At 37.2% G+C, this 10,912-nt stretch overlaps 1 protein-coding gene across 1 annotated transcript; it reads right to left on the bottom strand.

Moving 5' to 3' along the window:
• Positions 1–443: 443 nt before the first annotated feature.
• LOC147157152 (uncharacterized) lies at positions 444–10,036 on the bottom strand. Its single transcript, XM_086064041.1, has 2 exons — positions 9,625–10,036; positions 444–2,510 (listed from the first exon to the last, which is right to left on the bottom strand). Exons 1-2 carry the CDS (start codon positions 9,728–9,730, stop codon positions 907–909), a joined length of 1,710 nt encoding a protein of 569 aa, XP_085920167.1. The 5' UTR covers positions 9,731–10,036; the 3' UTR covers positions 444–906.
• Positions 10,037–10,912: the final 876 nt, after the last annotated feature.

Below are 10,912 nucleotides of genomic sequence, written 5' to 3'. Positions count from 1 at the left end.
GCTTTTACTTTTCATTGGGAACATCTTTAGATGAAATACCCACAGATTCAAATCAACTGGATAAAATCTGTAGGAGTTCTTTAAAATGTGACCTCTATAGTAGGCCAAAAATGGGGCACAAATTGAAAGTAAATCCAAAATGGTGGACTTTCTGTTGGGTTTTACATATGGCTTGTAGGTCTTGGACTGTTTCATATTTTTGCATGATCCATGCTAAAATCTGTACCAAAATTTAAAAATATTGTGTAATAAATAATGTTGAGATTTTGACCTTTGTTACCCTTTTTACAGTAATTTGAATAACTGAACAATCTTTTATCCTTAACTTCTGATTTCAAAACATGTAATCCATTAGCTCAACTGGCATGGCAGCTTGAGAGCGCCACCTTTTCAGTTGAGTGTGTGTGCACATCATAGAGAGAAAAGGCATGCGAAGAGCAGTACTTTATTCAGGATCATAATCAGGTACACTTTTTTCTTTTATCTCACCACAATGAATCAAAGTTTCTCCAAAGTCAATTTCAATCAATCATTCACTTACTGGATATGAACTTCACACACAAAAACAGGACAAACTATATACACGCTTGTAGATTATTTAAAATCGCTGTCATTGTAATTAACTTTAATATTAAACATAGAAAATGTAATATAAAAGGGTATATATAAGGCACAGTGCATATGAACGGGCATTTACATGTAAACATGCCAGATTGTAGCCGTCAGATAATCTGCAGCCCCTTGTCAAGTTGATGTAACATTTTAGAAACAAATTCAATTTCAAAATAGGCTAAGTCAATACACAATACAAGTACACAAATAATTTGCTCATTCAGCGTCAGACATGATTTCTGCACCATTTTAAATGTATTTTTTATTTTTTAAATGAGATCATATCAAGTTTCATTAATCACCGCTATTCTCACCAGCACAATTGTGCCTCTTAGCTTTAGCCTTACTTGGGAATCTTTGATCACAATCTGAGCAGGCAAAAGGTTGGTCACCAGTGTGGGTTTTTGTGTGTCTTTTTAAGCTTGCCCTGTGAGCAAAATTTTGACCACAAACACAGCAGGCAAAAGGCTTCTCTCCAGCGTGGGTTCTTGTGTGTTTTATTAAGTTTCCCTTCTCTAAAAAACTTTGACCACAAACTGAGCAGGCAAAAGGCTTCTCTGCAGTGTGGGTTCTTGTGTGAGTTGTTAAGGTTTGCTTCACAGCAAATTTTTTACCACAAACTGAGCACGTAAAAGGCTTCTCTCCAGTGTGGGTTCTAGTGTGTATTTTTAAGTTTCCCTTCTGAGCAAAATTTTGACCACAAACTGAGCAGGTAAAAGGCTTCTCTCCAGTGTGGGTTCTTGTGTGTATTTTTAAGTATCCCTTCTGAGAAAAATTTTGACCACAAACTGAGCAGTTAAAAGGTTTGTCACCAGTGTGTGTTCTTGCGTGTATTTTTAAGTTTCCCTTCTGGGCAAAATTTTGACCACAAATTGAGCAGTTAAAAGGTTTGTCACCAGTGTGTGTTCTTGTGTGTATTTGTAAGTGTCCTTTCTGAGCAAAATTTTGACCACAAACTGGGCAGTTAAAAGGTTTGTCAACAGTGTGGGTTCTTGTGTGTTGTTTTAAGTTTCCCTTTTCAGAGAAACCTTGACCACAAACTGAACAAGCAAAAGGTTTCTCACCAGTGTGGGTTCTTGTGTGTATTTTTAACCTTCCCTTCCGAGAAAATTTTTGACCACAAACTGAGCACGTAAAAGGCTTCTCACCAGTGTGGGTTCTTGTGTGTATTTTTAAGCTTCCCTTCAGAGAAAATTTTTGACCACAAACTGAGCAGTTAAAAGGTTTGTCACCAGTGTGGGTTCTAGAGTGTTTTTTTAAGTTTCCCTTGTGAGAAAACTTTTGACCACAAACTAAGCACGTAAAAGGCTTCTCTCCAGTGTGGGTTCTTGTGTGTATTTTTAAGCTTCCCTTCGTAGAAAAACTGTAACCACAAACTGAGCAGTTAAAAGGTTTGTCACCAGTGTGGCCAATCACGTGTTTTCTTAATTGATGCTTGTAGCCAAAGGTTTTTCCACACTGAGAACATTTCCAAGGTTTGCTGTCAGTGTGACATGTCACATCACCGTCAGACTGTTCATAGTCATCAGTGTGAGGAGATTGTAAAGTGTCTTCATCATCTGACATTGGAGCTAACCAGTTGTCTGCTTGTGATCTTCCACGGTGGTCCTCATCATCTTCAGTTTTTATTTGTTGTTTTGAGCTGCTGCTTGGAGGCTCCGCCCCTTTGTTCTCTTCATATTGACATTCATCTTCAATCTTCAAATGGACACCAGTCACAGGCAACTCAGTGAAATCCTCCTCCTCTTTAATGTATGGTGGCAGCTGTTCCTCTTTTTTAATGTTGGGATGCTGTGGCTGCTCCTCTTCTTTAACTTGAAGAGCCTCCATGTCCTCCTCTTTTACGCCAGGGAACTCTGGCTCCTGCCGTTCAGGACAAAGATATTTTTCACTGACGTCTGCAGGACACAAGATACACAATTACACATGGTTTGGTAAAGTTACTTTATTGTGATGTCATGTACTTTATCTTTAAGATGATCACTTGGGCCACAGGAGTGAAAGATCAACAAAGCTGGCAAACGTTACATATTGTCTGTATTTAGTTTCAGTAATCACTTAACATAACTCTGTAACCCTTGTAACACTGATTGTGACTGACTGACTGATTTTTAAAACTAATTAATCGCACAATTTTCCGCAATTAATCACATTTTCCTATTAATGCTTTACTTTTTCCGGCAAATCTTGTAACAGACATTTTTACTTGAGCAAAATTTTGGAAATATTGTAAAATCATAAAAATAAAGTATATTGAGAATCAAAGACTGTTCTAATGGCTTTCTTTGATCCTTGAATAGAAAGAATACAAATGTTAAAACAAAACAATCAAAATGGACTCAAACAATTCTCAGAACTTTTCACAGGTTTAGTTCTGCTCACGAGCACCTCACTCCAGTAGCATTGGTTAACGAGCCAACTTGAGCAAGGAATTTTGCTCTGAGATGATACAACTAATATGCTAGTTGAATTTGGCTCTGAAAAGCACGCAATTTTTTTTTTTGAGTTGTCCAGCATCGCAAGCAAATCAAAAAGTAAAATTACCTATATAGTCCGTGTTTGTTCATCTTCCCGCCAGTAACTCTTCCACGTTTGGCTGCACAATGAGTTAACGGAGGTTTTTTTTTTTTTACGCATTAATTTTGACATAGCTAATGTGTAATATATATATATATATATTAAGGGCGTCAAATTTATCGCGTTAATATCACGCTAACTTAAAGTGACTTTAATGACACCAAATTGTTTTATTTTAACGATTAACGACCGCTCCTTATTTGGAAAGCTTCTACTAAGGGAATTCCAGTCGTGATAGAAATACACTGTACTGCACTGGAGCTACAATACACAATGTTTAAGGGGCAGAATGTTCGAGACTGTAGCACTTCCACCTTCCCTGCTTTGACAGAACACACTCGGTAAGCGAGTGAGGGATTAGCAGAGAGCTAGGTCGCTACAGCTCTCCAAGAGTTGTCCACTCTCAACCCCTGTGACATAATAACATAATTTAGCAGTAATAAATTAAATAATGCATTAAGTTGTATTTTACCATTTAAAAAATGTGCAGAAGTTTGCAAGTTAGTTCATGTTAAAAAAAAAAAAAAAAGATAGCTATTAACTCTTTGACTGCCATAAACGTTATATAACGTTTAGTAAAAACCTACGGAGGGGCGCCGAGGACGTTAAAAGACGTTCACTATGTTTTTTTTTGTTTTGTTTTTTTAAACGGGTGGAGGAAAGCCTTGGGCAGCTGTGCTGAAAGTATCAAGCAGATCTAGTTAGTATAATGACTCGTTTTGGCCCCGAGATGACAGCGATGACTCTCTTTGCACAAGATTGGGTGGGCGTCAGTAGAAGACGTGAGGCGGAGCTAGAGTGTTGAGGGGACAATGGCTGATGAAGCAACAACGGCGACCGGTTGCAAGCGGCTCACGCTTGAGCATTTTTCTTCAAAGACGGAAAGCATCGATCAATACTAAAAAGCGCATTGATGTCGACGATGATGATGATGGTGACACCACAGTTGGAAGCATTGACGCGGCCGTTATTCTCACGTCATAAAGCCTCACCGGCTAGCGCTGCTAACGCCGGAAAATGTGGAGCTGCACAAGCGGACATTCGATCGGGCGATGGAGAGTAGTCGAAAAGCATCAACCAATGCACATTGATGATGATGATGATGATGATGATGGTGGTGACTCCCGAGGTTGACGCCACAGTTGGAAGCATTGACGCGGCCGTTATTCTCACGTCATAAAGCTTCACCGGCTAGCGCTGCTAACGCCGGAAAACGCGGAGCCGCACAAGCGGACATTCGATCGGGCGATGGAGAGTACCCCGAGTCCAATGCATATTCATCGGAGGAGCGGGTACAGTCTGATCACGGAGAAGACACTGGTTCTGGACTACGATGCCACCATGAATGGAGTGGATAAGATGGATCAGAACATCTACCACGCGGTAGGAACTGAAGGACATGAGGAAGCCAGACGTAACACCACCATAACGTAACCGTAGCATGATCCTGATAGTAGACTTGATGGCAACACACACTGCAGTATGTACTTGCTATTCCCCGGAAAAAACGGCCGGCAAGAAAGTGTAGCTTCTGCACGCGAAGAGGCAATCGCAGTGTAACTAATCTGTTGTGCAAATCCTGTTGCGTCTCCTTGCACGCAGGGGAGTGTTACACAAAAAGAAAAACTGTCATTGAAACATCCACATAATTGTAAATAGTACCACAGTTGCACACATTTGTAAATAGTTTGCCAAATTGTTACACTGTTGAATGTAAATAAACGTATTTTGCTATCAAAAACACTTTTTCATTCTTGGTAGTAGTGTTTTATAGAAGTAAAGCACTATTTAGGTGTTTGTGGCATCATTCATGGACAAAAAGAAGTGTAAAATTCACTAGAGAGCATGAAATAATATAGTTTCACTAAAAGCTTGATTTCTCCGTATTTTGGTCCAAAACAAGCGCATTTGGGTGAAACTAACCATTTTCTATTGTTGATTACTAAAGAACGGAATAAGGTAGAAACAAACTTTTTTTTCTGACGAAAGATGAAAGTTCAATCTTTCATTTGGTAGTATGTGTGTTTCCATAGTCCAAACAGAAAAATTTCTGTGGTCCTTGAAAGATCAGTCAAAATGCTTAAATCGGCTGGCACTCACAGCATTCCTTTTCTGAAAACGTCTGGCAGTCAAAGAGTTAATATGAAAAGAACACACCGATTGTGTCTGGTTCGTCATGCAGTAAAGTTGCGGTCATTTTACAATGCACATCCGTATTGAACTTAACAAAATAAAAGCATTCAAGTTTTGCAAAGAAGTCATTGTAACACAGTTTAGCAGTAATAAATTAAACTAGAGCTGCAAGCAACTATAAGGGGCCCTCGCAGCCACTTTGGGGTACTTGCACGTTGGGGTACGGGTGCATTGGGATACTGGCACATTCAAAGCCAAATTTCTTACAAAATGGCATAATTAACCTTTACATATGGATTGTTGTTGTTTTTTTTGCCAGGTGTGATGAGTGTGCAAAGCTGTTTGGTTAATGATAAGACCCTCAAAAATCAGCATCCTTTTTTATTTTTTGGCAATGAGTTTCCCCGATTGGCATTTTTAAAAAGTACATATATACACATCATTGTTAGTTTTACTCACAGCACAATATTGCCTTTATTGTCTATAGAGGGCATCAAAAATAAATAAATAAATAAAAAGTACTTATGTATGAATAGGTCTGATGCCACTGAACATTTTGAGTGGTGGAAAGTAAAAAAATATTCATAAATGATTTGGTTATCACACAAAAAGTATAAAAATTTTGGACAAAATACCATATGTCGTAACTTTTTTTGTCGACCCAAGGGCTAAGGTGGCGTTATATTTATAACTGAATATTGTCAAAGAGATACCTTCAGGTCAACCTATAAACATACATTTGAAGTGTGGGATTTTTTTAAGCATATACCAGGGAGTTATTACACATTTCATCTTTCATGGCGGAGGAAATATGAAACACAAAATATGATGCCCCGCCCCCGTAAATAGTATTTCTAAAACTAAAGATTTTCCCCCGCTGTTGATGGGCCAAGTCTAGGCCAAGTTTGAAGTCAATCGGATCAAATGTGTAGGAGAAATGGGCAAAAGAATGCTAAATGAGCTAAAATCTGGAATGAAAAATGGGACGTTCAAAAATGTGTAGCTCACTTCCTGTTCATTTTAGCATATGGCTCCAAGAGACTTTTTTTGTGGGTGTTGGGCTCCCTCATAGACCTACACATTTCTATAGGTCTTGCTTAAAACGTACAACCGGGGCTGCTTTGTTAAAGATTTCTAAGGGGCGGTAGGGAGTTAGTTTTGTCAAAATTGCACACTACATGAAAAAAATTTGTCAGATGTATGTGGCAAGTTTCATGAGTTTCTGTACATGATTAAGCCCTCAAAATTGACGTTGCTTTCTTGGCGAACAGTGCCTTGCCACGCCCACAACAATTCGCTAAAAGTCACAAACTTCGTGTTGTGACATCATGAAGGCCAAAACACTTTTCTGTGCAATAGTGAGATAGATTCAGTTAATGTGGTAGGAGAAAAAAAAGTCTGAGAAAAACGTTTTAAAAAATTGCCTCTGCAAACTGTTGCCGCTTCCCACACGGCCGTCCACTCGCGGAAGCAGCGAGGCAGGCCCCGATCGGGCGGCGGTGGACCTTCGCGAGAGAAAGAGTGGAGGTCCTTCCTGCCACAATAAGTTTTTTTGTGGTTTGGGCACTATCAAGTTTCCCATACTCACTTGACCGGTGTTAAGTCCATGGCAAACTCCTGAAAATTCTATCTGTTCTCGAAAAAAAAAAAAAGGGGATGTTCCATTCCATATTACATTGTACATAAACAACAGACAATATTTTTGTTTGTATTCAACTGTTAACTATAATAATTGTTTGTGCATATGAATGACGTTATCCCGGAAAGAACAGTTAAGAACTAATCGGGCCGCTCTGTTCTGTACAATTTTGAGTTTTTTAAGATCTTTTGCAGAAGCACTTGACCAAATAACAGGACAATATTCCAAATGTGACAAAACAAGTGATCGAACGACAGTATGTAAAATTGTGGGTGGAACAAATTGAGCATTTTCTTGAAATTGTAATGCCCTTGCCCATCTTAGAAACAATATGATCAATCTGATCAGACCAACGCAGTGAATTATCTATTTTCACACCCAGCAATTTGACCTTGGACACCTGGCTCCTTTGATAATTCGTATGTATAAATTAATTACACCTTGTGAATGAATACATTTAAATCAATAACAGCCAGATATTTATTAAAGATAAATCGATAATGATTTTATCAAGTTAGTTGGTACATATAAATTAATTCCACCTAATTAATTGGTGAATCTAAATCTAAATGACTCAGTTATTTAGTATATCTAAACCATCTTTTTTCAGATAGGTAGTAAATTTTTATCAGTTTGCCATGTGAAATTGATTTGGATCCAATCGTCCTGCACTATATTATTAGCCAATCCAAAATATTTCAACCAGTGACTTCATAAATTAGTATTTGATAGTTTTGTTTAAAACTACATAGTTAAATAAATTGTTTTTAATCAAAGTTGAAGTAGTTAAAATATATTTAATTATATTAATTGTAGTGCTGTCAAAGTCAAAAAGTTAATTGATAAATTAATCAAAAAAAATTATCGCATTCATCATGAATTAACGCAGATTAATTGCACTATTAATTTTGTCCATAGATTAGCCTTTAGCGTGACAGCGGATGGCTACGTTTAAGGTAGCACAGGTTGTGTTCGAGCAATAAACATAATTTCATGCATTAAAGTAAAGCATTTAATTAATGTTTGCATATCACATTTATAATATTTGTTCATTTCAAAATATCGGGGTCGTTTTTTCCCCATTTTAAATTATGCAAGTAATTAACTGATAAGAAAAAGAGAATGGGCGTGTGCAGTGGATCAAACATTTTTGAAGGCGTCCTCATAATATTAAATGTCAAAAGAATTAACACTTAACCGGTGCTCTTCAAATTTGGTGGGAAAAATGTTTTGATAAAAAAGTATTTTTTATTAGGCAATTGATCGTGATTAATCAGAATTCTAAAATTTGATTAATCTGATTAAAATGTAATCGTTTGACAGCTCCAATTAATTGTCACTTTGTTGCCTCAATTTATTTAAGTAGATAATGATCAGACTTTATACAGTGCAGTTAGGAGCGTTAAGACATAATTATGCTGACATTGTATTGTACGGCGCCTGTTGCCAATGTTTAACGGTGACTGCTAGTTAACAGCGAGCTACCAGCACCAAGCAGCTGTCTGATTACTTTTCAAAGGCATAAATACTACAGCCCGTAGACAGCTTGTGAGGATTAACGGTTCAGAAAATGGATCGATGGACTGTGCACACTTTGATGCTGACAGCCTGACTAATTTACCGTTCCTACAACAAACTAGGCTTACTCAAATGTGCTATTTATTTTGCCGATAATTGTGCTATTGTGGGTCTGACGTCACTTTAGTTCCATTGACCAAAATCTATGGGGAGAGATTTGTCTAAAATCTCACTGCTTCAAAAGGAAAACAGTTTGCTGACGAGCACAATTTAAATACTTTTTTTTTTTTAAGTTATTCTAAAAATGAAAACCAGTTGGTTGGTAATTATTACATGCATGTGTTTTTTGTCTTTTGTATTTATAATTGTTCTTTAACCAAGAAAGTATATACAGGTATATTTTTACTTCTATCCAAATACACGATTATTTGCTGGAATTAGGATATCAGAATACCAAAATATTTGTTTTGAGGCACGCCCACACGAGTTCTTTCACCACACACCCCTGTCAAAATTAGCTTGCACCCCACAAGCCGTAGACGCTGGACCCTAACTTCAAATTTTTGCTAACACATATTATTATTATTATTATTATTACTACTACTATAAATTCTGTTTGGTCCAAAAAGAACTTACATAATTATAGTGTTTAAAATAATTGTATTTGTCTTAATATTTTTAAATGTTTTAACATTTTCTAGTTTTGAATAAAAAAAAATATCATTTGAATAATCATGATTTCAATTACCAAAATAATTATGATTTTTATTTTTTCCATAATCGAGCACCCCCAACTGATATTGTAGGAAACAAAAGTAAATTGTACATAATCATTTGCAAACAGCTTGTTAAAAAAAACAGAGGAGAAACTGCTTTTAGCTGTGTACAAGTGACACACTCAGTGATGTGAAAATTAAGTGGTTCTGAGAAATTCAATTGTGTGAAGCGTCTTTCATTGTCCAAAAAAGCGCTGTATAAAACTGAACCATTATTGTTAATAATTCTGATCTGAGAAATGTACCAAAGACACTGATAAAAAACTGTAAATTAACAAAGTGCCTGGATGAAGATTCATTTCAAAATAAATAGACATATTGTTGAAAAGTATTGATCAATCAAGTGACAAACAACTCTATTCAACACACCTCGAGCCTGCTTGCAAACAACGTCCAGCAGTTGACGTTGTCGCTCGTTCTCCTCTTGTGCTCCATAAAGCTCCTCTTCGTACTTAACATTCGTTCTTGTGAACATTTTCACACGATATTCCCGAAACTTTACGGTCACACTTGACGTCTGCTGAGCCAATTTGTCATAACAGACACGTCTACTTTTTTGGCGGCTAGGAAGCTAAGCTACGATAAACAGGGCCAAAAGATTTCGACGAGCACTGTCTTGATACAAATTTAACCTGACACGGAATGTAGCAGTTATGTTTTAACTCCAGTAAAGTAGTGACGGAAGCATAGTGTCGATTATTAAGTTCGTTCGGAAAGAATTCAGTAGAAATTATGCAGTGAACGGCGTGTGGCTACGTAAAAGCAGCCTGCAATGGACTATCTCTCTTGTCACATGAAATCTACGGCAACACCAGTTGGACAAATTTCGTGTCACGAATTGTTTTGTTTTTTTTACTAAAATACCACGTTTAAAATTAGATCCATTTAGAGGATTAAAAAAAGTAAATCTTCAAACTGCATTTGGACGATTAAGAAAATTGTTTAGTTCCTGTTCATTGTTGTTGTAAACTCGTGTGCAGTGTATCACGTTCATCTCTCTACATCCGGAGTATGTGGAGTAAACATTTTTGGCTGGAGAGTACTTTAGAACGTACTTGCGAATATGTTAGAACGTACTCACAATTACATTCGAACTTATTTAAATATGTTCAAACATACTCGCGAATATGTGCAAACATACTCGCGAATACGTTCGACCGTACTTGTAGGCTAAATGCTACAAAGTTAGCATACCTTCCATAATGCCACGTGGTTTTATTAGCGCATGCGCAAGTATTATTAGGCATTTGGGCCACATTATGAATTAGTTTGAAAATTAAGAAGAAAAAACATTGTTTGTTTGTAACGTTTACGATTTATTATGTTTGCAGTGCATGATTAAAGGTTCGTCATTTTTCACCCCACAATGCAACGGGGTATTTGCGCACACACAACTGTACTTCATGGAGGCAAGAGTGGACAGGAGCCTCACCGACAGTGAAAAATAATTTTTGGAGCATGTACCGGGGAGTTATTACCAATTTTGTCTTTCATAGCGAAGGAAATATAAAACAAAAAATATGATGCCCCGCCCTTGTCATATAGAAAACTCAAGATGTTTTCCCCTGTTGATGGCCCAGGTCTTGACATGGTCCAGGCCAAGTTTGAAGTCAATTGGATCAAACGTGTAGAGGATGAAAAAAATTGGCAATAATCC

This window comes from Leptonotus elevatus, chromosome 20, assembly GCF_054856555.1.
Source record: "Leptonotus elevatus isolate MCC_2025b chromosome 20, RoL_Lele_1.0, whole genome shotgun sequence".
NCBI classification, from domain to species: Eukaryota; Metazoa; Chordata; class Actinopteri; order Syngnathiformes; family Syngnathidae; genus Leptonotus; species Leptonotus elevatus.
This window is presented reverse-complemented; position numbering and strand designations above follow the sequence as displayed.

Bases quoted from the DNA above. Each gene is read 5' to 3' on its own strand.
- LOC147157152 (XM_086064041.1), bottom strand. From the start codon at position 9,730: ATGTTCACAAGAACGAATGTTAAGTACGAAGAGGAGCTTTATGGAGCA. The intron at 2,511-9,624 runs GTGTGTTGAATA...TGTGTCCTGCAG, and splicing joins TGTTTGCAAGCAGGCTCGAG to ACGTCAGTGAAAAATATCTT.